This window comes from Trichoplax adhaerens, genomic scaffold (genome assembly GCF_000150275.1).
Source record: "Trichoplax adhaerens TRIADscaffold_7 genomic scaffold, whole genome shotgun sequence".
NCBI classification, from domain to species: Eukaryota; Metazoa; Placozoa; class Uniplacotomia; order Trichoplacea; family Trichoplacidae; genus Trichoplax; species Trichoplax adhaerens.
The window spans coordinates 1,407,734-1,431,517 of record NW_002060949.1 but is presented as its reverse complement, the minus strand read 5'-3'; the positions used below and the strand labels follow the sequence as shown (position 1 = coordinate 1,431,517).

Genomic DNA, 23,784 nt, shown 5'->3' with positions numbered 1-23,784 from the left:
TCACTGTTGAAGGCAGTTTGATTGGGCTTAACTTTAATTTGGACATGGAGTAAAACGCAAATTATTCAAGCGACTTTACTATGGGCGCAGTGTTTTGCTCTACTCCAATATGATACATACAGTATGCGCTGACCGGTCTTAGGTACTCTGCTATGGGCACGGTCCAGTTACTCAATAATGTGTAGAAGAGCTCTTAAAATACATTTTAGGAATTCAGTCCGTCCTGTCCGGTCCAGTACTGTATATGCCACCGTACAAGACGATTGTCGTCACAGTGTACAGTACGACTGTTGTACAATGTACAGTACAGTATACTGTATCATGGCAAATGTGGATAGTGTACAGTACAGTACAGTACAAGACGATTGTCGTTAAAACTCACAGTGTACAGTACGACAGCTGTACAATGTACTGTACTGTATACTGTACTGTACTGTATCATGCCAAATGTGTACAGTATAAGAGCTCTTAAAATACTGTACAATGTACTGTACAGTGCCATCGTACTACTGTACTGTAGGAATATGGAGTGACACTTTCAATTGGAGAAACTGTACTGCAATGCATGATGGATACTGTATCGTGTACTGTATAACTTCTAAAAATGAAAATGAATGAATTATCACAAGCTGTGGTGGAAAGAGTCTTTCGGCCCTTCGATAGTAAATGTAAACGTCTATCTAGAATATTATATATATATATATATATATATATGGACTAGTGACTGAGCCTGTACACATCATCAGGTACTGCACTCTACAGTACAGTACAGCGCAAGATGCTTGAATCTGTCCATTTCGCATCTCAACAATATGGAGTTATAGTACTGTATACTGTACTGTACAGTGTACATTCTCAAGGACTCCAGGACTCTTGATGCTACAATACTGAGTCTTTATAGGAATGCTTGAAAGATGAAGACGGACGGAAACGGCCCGACAACAGGTGCAACAGAGAACAGACTACTCAAGTTGCTGAAATTCAAGAATTTGATATAAATTGGTTCTTTCTGTCTTTGCCTGATTGTAACAGTAGAAAAATGGAATGACAACCTTCAATTAACGATGCTTCTGTACAGTACCTATATTGCAAATGTTGGGTAGTTGCTATTACTCTCTTGCTTTCGATCAGCACCTGGTAATGGAGTACAATGTACTGTTATGGTGTGGATCATACAGTACAGTACAGTAGTCTGCCTTATTCTTAGCGCACGGCAAGTCCGCTCTCTCAAGTACAGTACAGTATGTACAGTACTGTGTACTGTGTACTGTGTAGTACAAATTAGCTACAGTACAGTCCGTTGCGGTATCGCACCGTTTTATCGAACGACCACACTCCGAATGCAGTACTGGACTGGCTTGGACCGGACTGGACTCGATCGGATCGGGCTGGACTCGATCGGACCGGACTGGACTCGATCGGACCGGACTGGACTCGATCGGACCGGACTGGACTGCAAGAACATTTTTAGGGGCCGCCTGTGGTTCACCATTACCGCACTGTACCCAGTATCAGCGACTTCTACTGGACAGTACTGTGTCCAGAACAGTCATGACAACCAGGTGTCTGCCTAGTGTACAGTACAGTATGGGTGGATGACCTGACCAGTTTCACCTCGAAAATCACCTTTTTTGTGTACTTTGATGGAAGTTGCTTCGGTCATTTGACGATCCGATCGAAACTGTGGGGTTGTACTAATCAAAAATTGAAGGAGAGCCACTCCATGCGTTCGTCAGCCAACGTTTTACATTGAAAGGTAAGTAACCTAAATGTACAATCATATCTATCTTCCATCTTTTACTGTATGGACATCATATCGTATTGCCTTCGTAGTGAACAACCACCATGATTGATTTAGTTGTCCATCAGTCTAGCTTCATTGGCAGTTGTTTCTTGTTTGTTTTTTTGCACTGTCTACTCTACAAAGTGTACATTCTTCAGCACACTCACCATCCTCGCGCTTGCAAAGTGTTCATACCAACAACATGACGGTACAGTGCATTCTACAATCATGGGTCCCATCTGAGGATATACATTCCATTTCAAAAAGCCAATGCTTATTGACAATTTCTTATAGTCGGTAGGATAGATTCAATCAACAGACTTGAAATATCTGCGATCCAGTCTATTCTGTAGTACAGTAGGATCATCCAAAAACAATGTTGATCATAAACACTTACCCTACAATTGTGCTTAGTGGAGTGCAAATTTCCCTATTTGCCTGTTGACTTGAATCATTTCTATACCAGACTAGCTAAATGGAGTAAGCTAGCTTGAGACTGAATGGAAAATACAGTGAAAATTCACTAATATACGCGTACATGTAGTATATGGAATATACAAAAGTATTGGATCAGTCAATTCCCACTCCATTCTGCTGTACATTTTTCTGACAGTCAGTCATAAAGTTAAAAATGCAATACTGCATCGATCGTTTTTTCCACTCAAAGTTTTGGAGATTACAACAACTCCTACACATTGACTTAAAATACGCCACTTCTCTAGTCAATACTTGTTAAAGTACTATTATTATAAGATGTACTATAGAGACATGACTCCATTAAATGCAATTCTTCAATTGTGAAAAATGCCAATCGATTGCCAGATCCAAGTCGATAGAATCCACAGTATTCCTACTGTAGTTCCACGGCTAATATTGATATGTTTACACAATATCAGTCATCAAACAGTAGCGCTCGAATGACTACTGGAGTCGAAAAGTCAAATAGGAAAATGCATGTAATACCGTACTGTATACTGGATCCATACAGTGTATCTGAAATTGTCTTACCGATTTGGATTTATTCAAGCTTATTACTAGCTTGACGAACTGAAAACTGCTTGAATTGTCAATACTCGTACTATACAGCTAAATTATAAATATCTGTACCCAACCTGCGATAATTCGACAGTGTACCAAGTCGTAAAACTCTATATTTGAAACTCACGGAGGCTTGCAGTATGAAATTAGAAACTAATGGACGATACTAGACTAGATTCAGATTGAGATCGAGTCATGGCAGCTTTCGAGGTACAATACAGTAATAATTTCATGTATGAGTTATGTATCGTATCAGGGGTTTTGCTACTTTACTCTGCTGCTCTAGACCATGGTTGTGGTGTATTTTTGGAATAAAACTGTGTCGACAAGTACTATATTCCTCAAATTATCTGATTATTATATTTATCTAAACTACTGTAACAGTCTAAGTGTTTTCATTGCACGTGAATTGAGAGACAACTTTTATCAAATCACTATCTACTTAACACATAGTCACATTCTACTGTACATACAACATGATTAGTCAATGCTGGAGGGTTGAATACGATAGCGATGAAGAATTCCATCTTTGCTAACCATTTGGCTGATACACACGCTTAACAATGCATTACTTTACTTCCACAGATATTTATAGCACACTATGAGTGCATGAGTGTGTAGTAGTTTCCGATAATATCTATCAATTTCAACTAATCTATCAACCGTAGACTCTTTATACACGTCTTAATCATGTAGTGCCCCGATAAATTTAGAAAGGCACTCACGATAATCTTAGCCTACCGTGTTCTTACTGCAGCCTGTCAGCAGGTATTCATTTCATTTACAGTACAACATAGAGTATATAGTACCGTACATTGTACTGCAGTTCTTTCTTCTTTTTATGTACACGGTGGACGGGCAAATTTCTATGGTGTTTGCCAAAGCAAATGTATTAAATTGTTTGTGCTTTCTTCAACAAATTTTAAATTTTATACCAATGGAAAGAGAACGAGTTGATCTACAAGGGAACTATAGACCAGTTCAATTAGAAATAAAAAATTCCAGTACGTCGACACTGTACTATGGGAATGTACAGTATACAGAAGTAGCCACCATAGGTAGTAGTAGTGATCCTAGCAGAGGCCAAAAAAAGAAAATTTTTTTTAACTTTGTGACTCTGCCTTGTGGTAGCGGATACATACTGTACCTACTAGTACAGGATAGTACAGTATTTTTGCACTACTTTACAGTACTGTAGTGGAAGAAGAGTACGCGTTTTACGTGTCCATGATCAAACCTTCGGAAGTTCCAACACTTCTTACTGAGTTGCTGTAAACAGATAATGAATGAATGCTTAAAACGTATACGTATATTATACCTTGCTATGAATTTGAAAGTGAAACTATTGCACAATACCAAATCTACTCGCTAGTCTTAAAATAGCTTGCAGTTAATATATCATCCATCACTCGCGTGATGATAAATGATATAAAAGGAATCCAGTCATTGCGCAGCTGTTATGCACGTAGATTGAATGAAATTTACTTTATGTATCCATTTATTATCCTGTATTGTAGAAGTAAGAAATTGTTCTCAAGAAATAGTGTAGATCGGCATCGAAACGTTTCCATGTAAATATTTTCTCATGTTCTTATCACTGATAATTTCCCAGATGCGAATAAATTATAGAGATTATGACGGACGTCAATAATCATCCTACCGCCTCAGTTAACAAATCTGAGAAATCCTCTGAGGTAAATAAAAATCATACGTCATGACCTAGCGATACTGCGATATCCCTATAGACTTCAACAAGTATAAATATCTAATTAAGCATATTTTAGACCGAAAATCGATAAAGATAACAGTATCATTCACCGTACAGTTGGTAGTAGACGTGTACAGTGCATATTGAATAGGCTGACTCGTATCATCACTCAAATAATATCAACGCTATCAAGTTGTAACCTTCTGCGATCTTAAGAAATAAGTCATCAACTTATATTTTTTAAAATTACATGTACCTTTATATTCTGAATTTTATTGTGCAATAAATTTATCCCACGGTCCAAGAAGAAAATGGAAATCGACGAAGAGTTAAATAATTTAGCTGATATGGTCATAAAAGAAATGCATCAGGCTAACACCTGTAAGAAAAAGAAGCAAAGAAATAAAAAATCATCAAAGAAATTGACCCACAAGAAAACACACGGAAAGCATTTAATCAAAAATACTTCCGTAACGAAAGATAAATCCAACAGCAATCGTAAAGGATTTGAAGATATTATTCAGCATACATCAGAGAAAGTTAATCCTAGTAAGACGTTATTTTTTGAAGATTACTATTATTTACCTTAGCTAACTAACATTTCTGGACTATATTTTATTAATTGCATTTGACAACTAATCAATTATAGCTACATCCGATATACCTGAACCTGTACTTTCTAATCCTCTTACTGTTAAACCTACGTCAAAGAGATCCAATAAACCGGTAAATAGAGCTGACTTAGTTGTCGGATGTAATGCTTTAACTGTTCTTTCGTATACTACTAAATAAAAATTAAAAACCTAAAATTGATGTATTTTATTGCCTTTTGGATAATTAATATACTTAATTTTGCAGAGAACGAAGAAAGGCGCTAGCCCTGGTAGGGATATTTTGTACACTATCTGGTTGATGTAAATTTTTTATCAATTTTAGCTATTTATCGATTTCCACTTTAATTTTTTCACATAGCTGTACAACTGAAACGTCTATCTAATGGTTCTATAGACTTAGAAACTCCTAGTTCTATCCTCGTCCATACTGATTTAAAGGTATGCGAAAAGGATTAAATCTTAACTTCATTATTAACAAAGTATTTAACTAATACATAGCTACTACCTTACTGTAAATTGGGAATTATTTCCTACTGCTGTATAGAGATTGCTAGTTTATGTAACAATCATGAAATTCCATATAATATTAAATAACTTAGGGCATAATTAGCGAAGCCACGTTTGAAAAATTACCATTAACCCATCAATATCAACTTTTAAAATTGCTACCCGAGGTTGACCGTGAAGTAACTCAGAACAATCAATTAAGGTTGGCAGATCCGCAAGAGCCTACCTGCTTACTAATCTAAAATAATAGGAACTGATTTAACCGATCAATTAATATAAGTAACTAATACTGGAATCATTAATTTAGGTTATCGTCATCTTGTTTATCCAATGAATTCTTTAATAGTGCTTGTTTAGAATGGAGACTAAAACTATCTGAAGGTAGGGACGAAAGTGTTAATCACTATCATGGCAACGAAAATGTTTTAGAAATAACAATTTATCTTTTTTATTATCGTACTAATACTTCACGTTAGAAACTTTGTAATTAACATTTTGATAATATAAAATTTTATTTATGTTTTTGCTACTGTCATCTTCAACTGATTCTAGGTGAATTTACGCCTAAAACAAAAGCAAAAGTCAAACAGCAGGCGAAAAAAATGGCTAAACTTGATCCTTGGAAGGTTAGTTAATTTATCAATTGATTATATTGTAATAACTACTCTTAATTTTAATAACAAAATGCGAAATTGATGCCCTAATGACATATATATATTATATATGGTATATACTTTAGCACTGTTTTAATGTACTTGTAAGTTAGTAACAACAATTTCTATCACTGTATGAACTACAGAAGGAAAATTTCGAGATGTCTTGGGGCGATAGGTAATTAGCTCGATTATAAAACTTTGAAAATTCTACTTTCTTGAAAAATACATTGACCTTTCAATTATGGTTGGTGTTGTATATAGCCTAAAGAAAGAATATGATAAAGACTGCAATCAAAATCCTTTAACAACCCCTTGCCTTACAGATCCATTACTTAAGGATAAGATGGATACTACTGATAATTCTGCCACTACCACTACTAAAGGCGCCATATCAAAGAAAAGAAAGAACAAAAATATTGATAATACTAGTATATCCAAAAATCAAGAGAAAAAGAAACAATCGCCTAAGCGTACAAGGCAATCTAAGGAATTAGCTGATTTTAAGGGAAAAGGTAAAAAGAAGCAAGCAGATAAGAAAAAATCCGACTTAAAACCGGATGATGTAAATAATTCTAAGGAAGAATTTCTAACAACAACCCCATTACCTGAAGAAGAAGTTACAAATAGTAGTGTAGCAGCGAGTAATCTGCCTCCTACTAACGACATCCATATTCGTCGCACTTATAATATTCCTAAAACCTGTAAATGTGAATTAAAAGGCATGACAGCTTGTATTACTTGTGGTGCGTATAGCCACTTTCCTTGCACTAGTAATACTGGAGGGCAGTGTTTAATTTGTGCAGGCCAATGAGTACTCTACGTCTTTTATATATATATATATTTATCATAAAATATAAATGTATTATAAACTACCCCATGCTTGAGTAAAGGTCGTGAATGGTCAATTAATGGATACCACGCATCTAATGTTACCGCAAAAATATATATGCAGTGAATCAGAGAGAAAATAACTCAATGTCTATATTATACCAATCAAATCTAATTCATCAAAAAAATACTTGTATAATCAACGGAAGAAAATTACAGGATTCCATAGTATAATAATATAATTAGTTACTGTATAGTAAAGTATATATTGCAAATGAAGATAATATCACTTTCATGTTATTATCAAATTGCTGCATTATTATCATATCTCAAAGTAAGCGTGCAATGTAAACTTTGAACAGATCAAGAACTTTTTCCAACGAATTTACTCAAAACTACGTATAGTACGAGGTCATGTTACGGAATAGTAAGAGAAATATTTGTCTTACATCTCTGCGATGTATTCCACAATTTGAATTTTGTATCAGCTTAATACGTGAAGTATTTCTGACACTTGGATTAAAACCTAATATATTATTGAATTAGAACGATTTAGCCTTATAAGCGTAATGAAATTGGTATTATTCGTAATATTGGAAAGAATTTAAGGCTTTTAATTGTGTATATTACTGTCTTGTTTTGCTGTTATATTCCATCTTAACAATTTACAAATACTTTAATCGTGTTATTACCATAATACGTTGCAATACATAATGATTTGGTCGGTGGTAAGATTTTGTCTACTTGACGTCACCAATTCTAACTTATACAAACTCTAAATGGACATAAATAGCCTGTGAACGATACAGTTTGTCAATTGTACTACTTACTAATACTATAAAAATCGCAATATCAACATTACCCCTGATTAATTGCTGTTAAAGTAACATAATCGTATGCAAGACTTTATTACAGCGGTTTGTCATTAATAGCAAACCTTTACAATTATAGAATTGATTATGAAATCATGTAAAGTAACTTAGTCTATTCATTACAAGAGTTGCTTATAAATCAATTTTCATAGTTTTGTGTAGCCAACATTTTACGTAATGAATAATTTAAATCTAATATCGTTATATAATAAGTTATGAATGGTTTAGCTTAGGGCAATTTTACACGTATACGTATCATATACGACAGCAAATTATTCGCGAGATTTTAATTAATAATATAATAATTTCAGGTGCATGTATTGATGTATTTTTAACTTATCAAGATATATTCGTATATATCACATACACGTACGCGTATACTGTATATGTAATATATTTAATTAGAATTATGATTTACGCATTACGGGAAGCTACGATGACATTCTGGGATTTCCGGTATTTACAGATGATGTTTGATCCTTATAATAAATAGTAACCAATGATTACACTGTGATTGACTTCTAAAATAAAAAAAGGAAATAATTCTACTATTATTTGAACGTTTTGATCAGAATAACTGCTAGGGTGATTCATTAATGTTTTAGATGTGGTTTCAATCTTAAGGTTCTTATTTCTTACATCATGATAAAGTCATATGATGCTATGATATACTGTACTGTATACTGTTATAAAATAGATTATAGGGTCTGAATTGTTCATTATTTATACTGTATTTATTGAAGGACTAAAATTGTAGATATATGAACGGAAATACGATATAAGTTTTACTCGTTTACCGTAAATGCGATGACTAGTTTACATTTTGTCATACAGCTATTGCTATACAATGACGCTCTACTCTCAGTCTATAGTTGCATGCTGCAAGTAGTCCATCAATAAAATAGCTCAAATGCGGTCAATTTACGGTAGTGGTTCGACAATATAATGTCAATATTACATAAGCATACGTACGTGATGTACAGCTATCCATTAATATATACTGTATTGTACTATGGAAGTACACTTTTACTATACTATTCTGAATAAAAATTGATATGAGGGCTCCATTAGTAAAATTTGTTGTGACTGGAATATAAATTGAGACCTTTTAATTAGGGTACTTATTAGCTCGCTTGAGCATAGACAGTAAAAACACAGGTACGTTAGGCTGATATTGGTGACACGGTTTTTGCTCGATGCTAAACTGCATAAAGTATGATACAGTATACTGTAAGCGCCGTCACTATGGCTGTACAGTACGAGCTAGCCGACTGTACGTGTACCTAGCTAAATTTCTATGTACTGTTTGTTAGTCTTACTAAAAGAAATTGCGAGCAGAAATGATGTCACCATTAGCTGCCTATAATAGGACGCGATCGTATCGTGACATCATTTTTAGTTAAGACTCTACGGTAGTATCAATGTACTGCATTCTATTGTCACCCGTATGAATCCTACTTGAGCCAAAGCTCAGCCAATATGCAATGTACAGGACTATACCGATTGGAGTCCGATTTTAAAAAATCATGTCTCTGGATTCGGATTGAATGGGATGTTAAAAAATTAAAAAATTGGAGTTTTGGATTTCGGAGTGAATAATAAGGAAAGCTTGCAAAACACTGGTGTAGTGTACAGTACTTTCTCAGTCATTGCACTGTAGTACTGGACTGTACTGGACTATATTACAGTACTGTGTTTAGAGTGTATCTGGCGGTACAGTACAGTACAGTACAGTACAACAGACCACCGGAGACTGGAAGCATATTGACTGTGCTGTCATTAGATGAAGATTTGATGGTGGATGGCAGATCATGCAGTTTTCAAGCAACACCGATCGAAGAAATCATCGTCTCCACAAGACTAAAATAAGAGCAACTCATACTTTACAGTTCTATTCTAAGCCGCCGATTGACAATATCTCGCTAGAAGATTTCGAAAGATTTGCTATCGATCGATTGAAAGGTAACATTAAAGTTACATAGCGCAAAATAAGCAGTACTGCAGTTGTCGGTATCACCGCCTCCAGATCAAATTTTCCCGCCAAATTGCATCCATGACATTAAATTAGCAGGATGCTAAGATTGGCCTCTACGATCCTAAATAGAATATTGAAACTCATTTATTTCCTAAAAGTAGCATACGTTAGTAGTCATTTGAAGGATTGGATAGCAATAACTCTTCAAAAGCTGTAATAGCATAGTGATCAGCTTAATATGCAATTAAGACTATCCCAGATGGAATGATTTATCCTTCACACTGTCAAGACTACAGTATAATCAAACTCTGCTCTAGCAAATGTTGGATTTAGAAGAAAATTGTACATTGATGTTGATATCATCAATGCTAAATAATCTGTTCTGAAATAAATACTTTCGACTGCTATTGAGTCCTTTAATCTATGAATACCTGTTTCAATTTTAAAGTACTGAAAGGAATAGAAAATGCTCTCCTTCGTTATCAAAAGAATTCACCTGAATATGAACGAGAAATGACGAAATTATACAAAGCTTTTCTACCTAACGTCGCTCGACAGGTCAGTCTGAACCTAAAAAGTTAAAGTTGTAACTTAAACCAAAAGTACATTTGTAAACCTTTACAAATGATGATGTAAGCTACGCTCTTAAACGTTAATTTATGTATAATCGATACTTTTCTATCTATGACTGATGCTAAAGTAGTCGTAGTATAGTACGTTATTTTGCACTCTTGGCGATACTATGAATAGATAATATTTCGGTTTAACCTTGATACCAACTTATATGTATACGCCCAGTAACTATATACTGTACAGTACAGCAGTAAGCGTATCTTTTATCATGTTACCTTCTCATCTTATCATACCCGGTAGAGAATATAGTCCATGCCTATCTATATATCATCTATTAAATAACCTAAGTTTTACGACTGCAATACGAAACAGTATTTATATTATTTAATAAACAAGACAGGATTGTTGCCGGACTTGACAAGAATAAAACTCATCTCTTTCCTTTAATTTAAAATTAGGAGCTAGATAATGCGGACGTCATTAATCAGGAAATCAGAAAGGATCATATTTCTCATTTTATTCTCAGACTCGCGTATTGCAGATCGTAAGTGTTTTCTTTAATTTCAAGTAATTTATGTACAATGCAATGTTTATATCAATACCTTTTTAACTCCCATCAGTTAGTAGAATACAGTATATGATATATATAAATATTCAAACGTAAATATGACTATATTTTCCAATCATTTGAATGTTATTTCTTTCCTGATAGTATGGCAGTATTACACAGTGAGTTATGGAGATAGTACTGTATATTCTCGCTAGTTGAAATAATGAGCTGATATCACAAAATAGAAAGCTTTGCCGATCACGATCTACACCTAGTAAAACGTTAAGACCATAGAAATTACTTATCTATATTTCTGCTACCAACTCTAACTTCAGACAGTCAAACTTCCTGCAAGAAATGATTTACTCTCATACATTGTCTACACTATGTACTTTATATTATAATTAAGATAGTGATAGTTGTAAACAGAATATATTCGGTGTCGATATTGATTACATAGTGTTAACTGGAGTATATTCCTATGGAATACTAGAATATTTAGATACATATTTTACTATCTACAATACTGCTGACCACTATTATCTAAATTATCCTACTGTATATATCTGGGCGTGCGAAAGGATCTATCTTAGTGTCGTTACAACAAAATTGACAAGGTTTTAAAAGCTTTCATTGCTGTTTAATAGAGAGAATTTGCGTCGTTGGTTCTTAATGCATGAAATGGAATTATTCAAGTCAGTACCTCTGAATACAGTATAATAATATTAGATTAGCAATGAAATATCGCTTCCATTTAAGCTATCAGTTAAATTAGATATACGATACGTTTTAGATATCGATTCAATCAAGAAAGTGCTGGTGGGATCGACAGTTTTTTGAAAGCCAACAATCTGGAATATACACCGGTAATAGTTTGTTTACTAATAACTTTTAGCAGCAAATATTAATAATTCAAATTTTATACACTATTTTAATTATTAATGATTTAAGTATATTGTTCTCACCTTTAAAATACTACACTATATTACGCGTAGTTATAGTGTGATGCCATGCCACCTATTGATCGTTCGCTACAGTAGCTTATTTATTTCACCGTAAAGTCTGTTTATCTGGTACATTGATTCTAAATTAACAGATTTATCTAAATATCGTTATACCTAATTAGTTGTAGCAATTGCTAATTGCACAAATGTATCATGTTCACAAGACTTAACCGGCCTTATTGCAGATTCCAGAAAATGAAAAAATGTCCATTAGGACAGAATTAATCCACAGTAATCCAATGCAGAATGGAGCAGCTGTAGAAAGCAAAGATTATTATAAGGTAGATACGCAATATATGATATGAGACAAAACATATGGATTATTTAAGATTCCTACAGTCTCGTCATGTTAACACTAGATAAAATAAAATTTTAGAATCGATTTTTTAAATTACAACTTTATATTAATTTTGTTTGCAGTCACAGTTTGTGATCTGTAACAATCTAAAGTTTTTTAAACCTTAATTTGCTCTTAAATAACTTACTATTGCACTATATCAGGTGCCTTTTACCGAAGCTTTAGACCTCGTGAAGCTAAGAAAAATTTATTTAAAGAATGTGGGTATCCATTTACTGTTCTCTGCTCTTGTACAGCATATCCTAAATAACGTATGTGAATGCCCGCTTATACAAAATTAAATCTTTACAGGGGCAAGCATACGTTCCTCGAGACGACCTAGTCACAATTGTTATTAGCGTTTTTCGTGCTAATTTATCCCACGCCTTAGCAGTAAGTATTAATAAGGATTACAGTTTATAAAGTAACTTAGCTTTGTTATATTAAATTACACCTTTCGCCCTTAGATGGCCTCTAAAGCTCTGCCATTCCTTGAAGAAGATGATAGAATACTACCAAAGTTAAGCAATTTGAGGTAAATCTTTATCTTTCAAATTCCTTCCTGTTGATTTAAACTAAATAGTAGATTTTAAAACTTTAACCACGAGTAACTATTTCGTAAAAGATTAACCATCTTTCTATCGACTCAATAGTCGTCAATATATAGGTAAAGATTATAGTGCACAACCTTCTCTAAGTGGACAAGTAGTGGCTGGAGATATTGACGGAGTAAGTTTACGGAGCTAATAATTCGACTTAGGAAGTCGGATTACATTCCTTTAACTATTTAAAAACATTTTTCGTTTACTCATGATTTTCATCTGTTGGCCACTTTGTGCTCTATTTTTAAACAGCTATCTGCAAAGTCTTTTCCTTTATGCATGAAACAACTACATGAATCACTCCGAGAAAATCACCATTTAACTCATGGTGGCAGGATGCAGTATGGCCTATTTTTAAAAGTAGGTATATTCTGAATATTTATGTACTCTAGAAATGAATATAATATATTTTGGAATATTTACAATTATGTAGGGTATCGGTTTATCACTGGAAGAAGCATTACGATTTTGGCGAGAGGAGTTTACAAAAGGCCCAAATATAGATGCTGACAAGGTTTGCTAATTCTTTATGACACTATAAATAAATTTAATATTATATTCACATTACTGGTACAAAATGGAATTGTTTTCATTAACACGTGCTGTAATATTACAGTTTGACAAACAATATGCATATAATATACGACACAATTATGGTAAAGAAGGAAAACGTACAAACTATACCCCATACAGGTAAATACGCAATGTAACAACTACATTAATATTAAAATATTGATCCTTTCAAATTTTATCGCCTTATGGTAAATTGGTAATCGACTACACTTCTTATATCCATTTGAATAAAAATCAATATAAATCTCGTTATAACCTAGCTGTATGAAGATAATTATGTCCAATCCTCCTGGACCTCGCGATTATCATGGTAAGCTGAAAACCTTGATTTCTTGATACGCTATGCCTGAATACTACTTCTTGTTCTTATGCTATTTGCTTCGCGTATCTTGATATTCCCTCCCTAGAAGCATGTATCTAGTAGTAGAAATTTAAATTATATTGTAGGACTACATTACGTATAGCGTAACCGTTATAAATGAACTGTAATAAACCGAAGGTGTATGACATCTCCCATGAAATTCTGGCGTCATCTATTTTTCAACTACCACTATTATCTGTAATGTTTAGGTTGCCCCTTTAGGCATACCGATCCGGATTTATTAAGACAACGTTTACTGTCGAATGGTTTATCTAGTGAGGGTGCGAAAGAGGTTAGAATACTATTCATAATTATATTGAGCAAGTATTAGTATAGTTAGATTTATGTTGAAGTTAATTTACAACGTTTATCGCCTTATTTTAGATAACCGAATTAGCTAAAGGTTCTCATTACCAATTAGCCTGTGTTCGATACTACGAATTAGTCCATAATGTAAGTGTTGTATAACGATGTAAATACGAAGTAGTCTCTTTATTATTTTCAACAACATTGATTATTTCTTTCAACTAATTGCCATATTTATGTAACTATTCTAATATTGTCTTAGGTTTCGGACGCTGGATTTTCTATTAATCATCCTAATGAATATTTTGAAGAAAGTCAACGTGTACAAGGAGCAAATCGGCCAAACACCCGCTTTGCAGCTAGGCGCATAAATACGACTACAAACACGTCGGAAACTGAAACCAAATCAGGTTGATAATATAAAATACTATTCTTTATTTTATTAAATTCGATGGAATGCTATAATAATTAAAAAATTAACTGTTTTAATATTGATCGTTTATGGTATGTAATATTACAATAAATCATCTTTGAACAGTTACGAAAGATGAAGATATATTATCGAAAACTGCCGATTCCCTTGATGATGAAATCGATGAATTCCTATCTAATTCATTGGGTGAAATTACTGAATAATTAGACTATTAAGTGCTCCTAAATCTGAATACTTTGTTCTAATTTACATGTGATTTTATTATTCTAACTTGTAGGATAGTCACATTAGATATAGTTATACCAAAAACATAATTATTAACGAAATGTTGCAATTTAAGTTAAGTATTAATTAATGTATTAATGTCGATAAAATATTAAAGTGGAATAGCATATAATCTAGGATCAGCAATGTGCTACTAAAATAGACTGTACATTTAATATTGTCATTTTAGTGCGCTGTATGAAGCCATGTTAAAGCTTTCGCCGCAATATACTGTACTTGTTAATATATAATACTGTATAAAAAAATTTCGGTTTTTACGTACGTATGAGACAATTCTAAATATTGATGTACAGTAGTTGGCACTTTTAATTATAATAAATATCACTTTTACTTCCTTATCCATCTTGAATATTATTAGGATATATTATGTATTGAGTTCCAATATCTTGACAGCGGTAGGTCTTACAAAGCCATCTGAAATCTTTCCATTCTACACTTGACATCATTTATTCGATTGCATGCTAACTTGATAGATGCCTGCCCTTGTTATTGGAACTTGCACGATCGAATGTTTGTGTACCTTTCCTCATTAGCCAGACATAAGCAGCAGTACTGATATGAAATGTTTCATTTTTAACTTTAAAATTAATGTCTGGTAGACTAAGGGTTTTTTCTGATTCTTTTAAAACCCGATCTTGTAATGGTGGCAACTTGGTGGTAGTTGATTGCGAAATTTCGTTGACAGAAATCTCCTCGTATCGTTGCTGTCGTTTATGATTTTTTTTTATACCGTCATAGATTTTGCCTGTCGGTCGACTATTTAACCCATGATAATTGCGTTGTGTATCAATTAAGCTTGGCAAAGTCATAGCTAACTGTAACTGATCTTACCCAACTTATAATTTTATCTATAATATAATTCAAGATGTAAGGCGTTTCTTTATTTCACTCGAATATACTTGCAATCTAAGATCTTTTAATTCTTCGTTCAATATAGCGCCAATTATCCAGCTATAGTATAGAGTTAGAATAGATTGTAGTCGCAGAAGCTGATTTGTAAAGTAAAATATCGACGGGCTATAACTGATTAGGAAAATGTGATTCTTTTCTTCTTAATAGATGAATTCAGTAGTAAATAAATTTTTATTAGGAGGAATTTTCGTTCTCTCTACGCTGGTGTTTTTTTGAGGCAATAACTGAATTACTCGTAATAGAATTCTACTAAAATAAAATTGTTAGAGGTATACCGTGTACAGTATTTACCTACAAGTAGTAAAGGAGACTTTTAACCAATATTAGCTTCTTTCCTCCAACAAAGGTGTAAATATTAATTTGTTTACATTAATAATTTTTATGAAGTTTTCTTCTACCAAGGTATCAATCTTTATGATGAAAAAATTTGAAAGAAATAAATGCAATGGTGCCCTATTTATAAATTAATGAAGGTATAGTAGCCAATGGAATGGTTGAAATCAAATCTTAACTTTGAATATCGTATCTAAATGGATGAATTTGATGATGTTATTATCATCAATCTTCCAAGAATAACTTGACAACTGAATTGAATCTGTCTAAACTGATGATTACCTTGACAACTTTATCATTATATAGTCTACGCAATAAGAATTGAAAGATATTGTAAGCACAATTCAATGTCGATAAAATTGTCTAACTAATTCAATCAAAAATGGGAAACGATTGAATTTTTATTTATAAATTGTTAATTTCTCAGGTGGAATAAAATAGCCAATTTAGATTCGTCGCTGATAATTTAAATCAATATTGATCTGATGTAGCAAATAAACAAAACGTCAAGAAGTGTATTATTAAAATTATTCAATGGTTAGGCTTGATTTAATCTGGTCACATTATTATCTCAATTAAACTATAGAAAGAGAATAACAGGTGCAACCTCTTCCAGAAGCTATTGTCATATACTATGCCAAAAAATGGGATTATTCATGAAGAAAATATCATATAGAAACATGAACATCAACTTTTGCTTTTTAACGGATGTCAATCACGATTGAAAATGAAATCCTCACCATATTATTATAGTTTACAGTAAGACAGAAATTTGAACAAAGTTAACAGGGAAAAGTTGTTTTTTATTTTCTTTTTGTAAATGGAAACTTAAGCAGGAAGATAAATTGTTTACACAATAACAAATGATGATCTTATTGATATCCTTCTCAATTAGAGAAATAGAGTGGCACTAAAACTGAATCTAAAATATCTCTTGCTTACAGATGATAGGCTACGACGTTAAATGATTTTTTAAAATAATTTAAGAGATTTTTTCCTTCCCTAACTTCATTTTTAAATTGTTTATGTTAATAAATTTAAAGACTAGGAAGAGTTCTATACCAAAGTAGTCAAAATATGATAAATAATTTATTATTTATATTGATACTCTTTATTGTTGTCTTTCATTAATATACTCTAAATACAGTAAATTCTCCACAATAGTTATAGTATTTTTTCACTATCAATCAGTTTGTCTATGCAGTAGACTATTTCGTAATCACGGTATTTATAGATTTTTCTACTTCAATATTCTATCGGTTTAGGCATTATAGAACAAGATAGAACTAGCGAGTTAGTTAACAAATTAAGTTGGCTAAAGTAGCATTATAGTATAATATCCTCTATTATAAGTTGTTTTTCAACATTTTTTAAAATTCTAAGATAGAGGAAGAGAAAATGGAATAAATTAGTCCAATTATGTTTTATGACCCCATTTTTATCTTTAGTCCTGTTTAGAAGTAACTGAAATTTTAAAATTGCAATCTAATAGTCTATCGATATACAAAATAACAAATACAATATGGGATTGATTTTCTTTTATACTAATAGTCTAATGCTGTACAAAATATCGAATATAGTATAGGATTGATTTTCTTTTCTTTAGATTACAATATAAAATGAAATAAAGTATGTCTATGAACCGTGTCAAGAATATTTTCTAGTTATGGATCTTGCAGTAAAAAACTCTGCATTTTAATAGAAAAAGATATAGCACTGAAGGTAGTAAGCCATTTCAAAGGACTAAGTTACATAGAAAATTGGCGTATATTACACGTCGATGATTAAATATTATTATTATAAAGAAGACAACATGAATAGAGATAATGATTAACTTTGCCAGGTATCCAGATAATTCGTATAAGACATTGATATTATGTACAGTTAATGTTATAAAGTATGGGATGTTTCATCATTTTTAGAGTTAAATATAATCTGTATAGAAAGTTTCCAAAGTAGCTGTAACCACTTCAATTAAGTATTCGTCTACTTGAGCCGTCTACTTGAGCCATTAAAAATTCAATTATCCAATCTCACAAGATAAAGTAATTTATAATTTTACAATAGAATACAGTCTATATATAATATTTTACTATCGGTTACTAAATTATCAGTCTTCCATAGTAGTAAGCCCTTATTCAAATATTTGAATAAACAGTCCATTTAACGACAGATGTTATATTCAATCATGGTGTAAATAACAAGAAAAAATGGCTACACCAGGATTAATTAAATCTGCCTTTCTTACAACTTTTACCCATAATTTAAAGTAAGATTGTCAAGTAACTAGTAACGATTGACAATTATTATCATTTCTATGGCCGGAGAAATAACACAGGCAAATATCGCATTATATATGTTTCATTTTCATTAATCTAAGCTATTTATTCATTTATAGATATCTTAACAGTATTGTATAGGCGAGTGCCCTCATTCAATTCGAGGGATATCTGCTTCTGTCCTCTAGGAATCTTAAAGAGTTTCATGATTTTTTCCAATAAAGTAAAGCTACTTTCATTAAGTCATAAAATGTTCATAAAAATTTTTCTGGTTGCCTTATAAGAATGGAATGATACTGAGTTAGAAATCAACCTATATTGCTCTTTGATTTAACTAAATTCTTAGTATCTAGCATATATTGTCAATGGATTACATACACGTAGAAAAGAAAGTGTCAGGAAATCCGCGTTCATTCTATATTGACTATAATCAATATGGCATAACGTTGATTTTAACCGTTGGAAAGACGGTAAAAGTCAAACAGAAGTGAATTCATTAAAGTTAGTATTACGTCCTTATTGATTGTAATTGGTGTTTTTAACATTAATTTGTAAAGTAGGAAAGTAAGTAGAAGTTAATGATAACTGAATTCGCTATGGTCGATCTTATTTACTTATTGGCTATGATCAGTATTGTTAATGTCGATTTTTAAAAGTTGGAAAAAGGTAGCAGTCAATAAGAATTGAATTCTTTTAAGTTGGTCTTATTTCCTTATTGACTATAATTAGAATATTTTTACCTTAATTTTTTACGAGTTGGAAAAACGTAAAACTTTATAAGAACTGAATTCAGTACACTTCTTGTCATTTTCTTATTGATTAGGATTAATGGTTAACTGATGTTTTTAATGTTGGAAAGGAGGTAGAAGTCAATAAGAACTGAATCCATTACAGTTCTCGTCATTTCCTTATTGATTTCGATTAGTGGTTAATTACCGGTAGTGTTTTAATGTCGATTTTTTAAAGGTTGGAAAGAAGGTAGAAGTCAATGAGAGCTTAATTCATTAAAGTTCTTGTATTTTCTTATTAATTTTGATTAGTGGTTAATTAGTGTTTTTAAGTTCGATTTTTTTAAGTTGAAAAGAAGATAAAAGTCAATAAGAACTGAATTCATTAAAGCCTTTGTTATTTCGTTGTAATGATTGGTATTTATGACATCGACTTTTAAAAGTTGGAAAGAAGTCAATGAGAAAGAAATTACCATTGCAGGTTTCCTTACTGATTATAATCAGTATGTATAACGTTGACTATTAAATTATATTAATCGGAAAGATGATAAAATCAGTAAGGAATAATTTCAATAATAATCACAGTTTGTAATGAGGGTAAAAGTTGGTAAAAATGATAGTCACTAAAATCGGTATTATTCCTTGAAGGTCTATGATCATTGCATGTATGGCGTCGATTTTTAAAAGATGGAAAGAAAGTAAAAGTAAATAAGAATTAAGTTCATTAAAATAGTATTCTATCCTTAATGGACTATGATCAGTGTATGTATGACGTGGATTTTTTAAAGTTGGAAAGAGAGCAGAAAATAAATAAGACCTAGATTCATTTAAAATCAGTACCAGGGTTAGGATTAAGTTATCATTTCTTGATGATTATGATCAGTATCGATTTTAAAAGTGGAAAGAGGATAAAGTAAAAGTAAATAAAATACTTAATCTATTAAAATCAATATTACTTCCTTATTGATTAGGACCAGCATGGATAATGCTGATTTAAAAGTGGAAAAAAAATCGAAGTAAATAAGAACTCCATTCAATAGAAACCTATATTCATTCCATAGTAATTATGAGTAGGATTTAAGGTCGATTTTTAAAAATTGGAAAGAGGATTCAAGTCAATGAGAACTAATTTTATTAATTAATAGTGCCAAATGATGAATAGGTGATATGGAAAAACAGTGCATAACCTACAATTGCTAATCAAGCATACAAAAATTACTTTATCTACAATGAATGTTACACGACTATTATAAAAAGAAGAGTTGGACAGAAAATTCAATTTAAACAGAAAAACAATATTTATTTTTCTCCTGAATCAAGTCTGCCCTTGTTATCCGTTGTTCAAGACTGTAATTGCAGTCTAGAAAGTATTCAAGCAATTCGATGGCGAAATAATATATATGTCACATACACTCGAATTTTTAGCTAAACAAAACTAAAATGCCAACTAAAAGCAAGCTTTGCAGTTATTAATGAACTCAAAATGTCTTGGCATAGACATCCGGGATTGAAACAATTTAGATCTGTAAGGAGATGACAGATAGTATTAATTAGCTTGGATGACAAGATAGAAAGTAGAATATAAAGCAACCTTCTATATCAGCATTGTGGCCCCTTTTAGACTCAATGATACTATTAGTTTGAGCACTATAACTATAGTACTGCCTTGAATAATAGGAAGAAAAGGATAAGAGATACTCTGGGTCGAAATTGCTATCATAAATTGCCAGCCATTTAGTGGCAATGAGTATCCTTTTCGATAGCAATAACCATATTTTCAGATAAATTGAACCTTTATCGCGAGGTAATGGGCTTGAATAGTAATATACGAGATCATGAGAATGAGAGCATAGAAGTATTTGCTATTTCAATGAAAATCCAATAAATCATGTCGGCTTATTCTAGCCCAAATAGAACATTCCTTTGAACAGGAAAGTAGCCTTAGTATAGGTATCGAAGAATCAGCATTAAAAGTCAATTCCTAAAGAATGACAGTAAAAGAGTCATAAGCCACAGTAGAATAGCTCGATCTTGAAATAGTTAGCAAATTTACAATGGTCAGAAGGAGAGCTAAACACGAATTGATGCTAATTGATAGTAGTAAAATTCCTAAAATGTATTTTTCTATCTCCCAATTTTTTCACAATTCCATATTACAATCCTGTCCATTATTTCATCCATTGTACTTGTTGTAAATGATGACTAAATTGCAATTTAATAGTTGTGTTAATGTAATTTTTTTAGGGAGGGGATCTCATCAGAAATTTGACAGATTGACCGGTAGTTTACATTACCACAAGGATTCATGATCAATAGAATTATCATAAAAGTAAAGGATACAAGGGGAATATCCAGAAAATGGATCAAAAATGTATACTTTGTCATCTTCACATAATCTCTATTGTACTATTGGTGATAATAATACAACACTTATTACTGTCACTTTATTTGAAATAGTATTCTGCTCTTGACAATAAAAATATCTTATAAAGATTGTTTCAGCTATTTCTCTGAAATTTAGCATTCTTCTATCTTTCATTTCCAGTAAAATTTATAACAATACTCCAAACTTGATCTTTTCTTATCTGTTAACAGTTACTATACAAATTATGTACTAAATCCGTTATTCGCAATGAATAAAGTTGATGCTGAATAGGGTATTTTTCCTTAGGAGATCATTTCTAGCTCTGCTAAATTCGGAGAAATACTCTCAAGTCAAAGAGAAAACTCTCTACAAATGGCATTTTTAATGTTGAGGGTCAATGCCCATGACATGAAATGTCAATATGATCATGATTAGAATTCATTGCGTAGTTTTTTTTATTTTGTAGTTGTAGTAGTAGTTATAAACAATTGAAAACTTGTTTATTCTCAAATAAATATGACAATTTTCGCTCTTAAACTGGAAATTCAGTCTTTATTTACAATTTTATTCTACAGACACGCATAAGTGTAGTCGTTATTAAAAGAGGATATCACTCAATTACCGTACGTTCTAACTACAAGAAGATTCCATCCGCAGGAAGGAGCTAATGGATACTCCCACAGTCTTTGAAAACGCTCATTGTTGAATATATTTAGTTTCAATTCAAAATAACGAATAAAAATACTTTTGAAAGTAATCTTTATTTGGATTCTTTGATTTTTAATTACAAGAGATAATTTCTCTCGCCTTGAGTAAATAATTAGGCCTAGATTTTTTTACAATAGTAATGTATCCTTACCTTGATTTCTTCTTAAAGATTTCATGAATCATCAGGTATAGCTAAGCCATAATCTTTAAAAATTTTTGATATCGCCGTGTTGATTCCTTCTTGAGGGATAAATTTAATATTACAGGTCATTAAAGTAGTAGAATATTGCTCGTTGAAACGCTCCACAACACTACTTTCTTCAAAAATGACCATCTCCTTAGTTTGAGCCTTTCTTGAGAAGTTCTATCGTCATTAAAATGAATGAATATTGCTCTAATAAACTATTAAGGATACTTTTATCGTCTATAATAATCACTTTACTTACTTGATTCTATCTCAAAAGATAGATTTAACTGTATTAACTATTAATCTAATCCAATATCGTCCGGATAAACGATTAATAATATTGGTATCCTCTAAAATAGTTATTCCACTTGATTCCACTTGATTCTTTTAAGGGGCAGATTTTTCATTTTCTTAGCTCTTAATCTGGTCAAATACCGCTGAGATAAACGATTAATAATACCGTTATCTTCAAGATTGATTATAGCTTTACCTCAATTAATTCTAACGGGATAGATTTTAATCTCATTTTCATTAAATTAGTCGAATATCGCTCTAACAAATGATTGTCAATTATCTTCTAAAATCTCTACATGGCTTACTTGATTCTTTCTGAAAGAATACGTTCTAGTTTCATTTTAATTAGTTTTTAACCTAGTCGAATATCGCTCCAAATGAACGACGAACGACACTACCATCCTCGAAAGTAGCCATATTATCGCCTTGATTCTCTCTTAAGAGATAAATTCAATTTCATTAGTCATCAGATGAATAGTTATTAATTCTACTATCTTTTAAAAATGTTTATACCATTACTTTGATTCCTACTTGATACGCACCGTATTATTAATTAAGGAATAGATTGAAAATTCTTCAAGTGCTCATAAACATGACTATTAATTCTACTGTCTTTTAAAGTGTTTTTAAATATAGAAATAGAGAAAGATTTTTCTTTTCCGCTATGGTTTATACCATTACTTTAATTTCTGCTTAACATGTACCGTGTTATTAATTCAGGGATAGATTGAAATTTCACTAGTCCTCATAAACATGGCTATAAATTCTACTGTCTTTTAAAATATTTGTGCCATTACTTTGATTTCTACTTAGTATATATCGTGTTATTAATTAAGGAATGGATTGAAATTTCGCTAGTGCTCACAAATATGACTATTAACTCTACTGTCTTTTAAGATATTTATGCCATTACTAATTAACATGTACCATACTATTAATTAAGGGATAGATTGAAATTTTACTAGTTCTCACG

General features: G+C 32.0%; 2 protein-coding genes across 2 annotated transcripts; both read left to right on the top strand.

Moving 5' to 3' along the window:
* Nucleotides 1-4,840: 4,840 nt before the first annotated feature.
* Nucleotides 4,841-7,117, top strand: TRIADDRAFT_57928 (uncharacterized protein; the record flags this gene model as incomplete). Its single annotated transcript, XM_002114246.1, has 9 exons — nucleotides 4,841-5,078; nucleotides 5,179-5,255; nucleotides 5,388-5,412; nucleotides 5,502-5,581; nucleotides 5,743-5,852; nucleotides 5,958-6,031; nucleotides 6,203-6,276; nucleotides 6,450-6,481; nucleotides 6,568-7,117. 9 exons carry the CDS (start codon nucleotides 4,841-4,843, stop codon nucleotides 7,115-7,117), a joined length of 1,260 nt encoding a protein of 419 aa, XP_002114282.1.
* Nucleotides 7,118-9,817: 2,700 nt separating this feature from the next.
* On the top strand, nucleotides 9,818-14,923 carry TRIADDRAFT_57927 (uncharacterized protein; the record flags this gene model as incomplete). Its single annotated transcript, XM_002114245.1, has 18 exons — nucleotides 9,818-9,968; nucleotides 10,430-10,539; nucleotides 11,013-11,098; nucleotides 11,752-11,799; nucleotides 11,898-11,970; nucleotides 12,294-12,389; nucleotides 12,610-12,717; nucleotides 12,758-12,838; nucleotides 12,913-12,980; nucleotides 13,099-13,174; nucleotides 13,300-13,407; nucleotides 13,481-13,561; nucleotides 13,664-13,740; nucleotides 13,881-13,930; nucleotides 14,191-14,273; nucleotides 14,366-14,434; nucleotides 14,550-14,697; nucleotides 14,826-14,923. 18 exons carry the CDS (start codon nucleotides 9,818-9,820, stop codon nucleotides 14,921-14,923), a joined length of 1,611 nt encoding a protein of 536 aa, XP_002114281.1.
* Nucleotides 14,924-23,784: the final 8,861 nt, after the last annotated feature.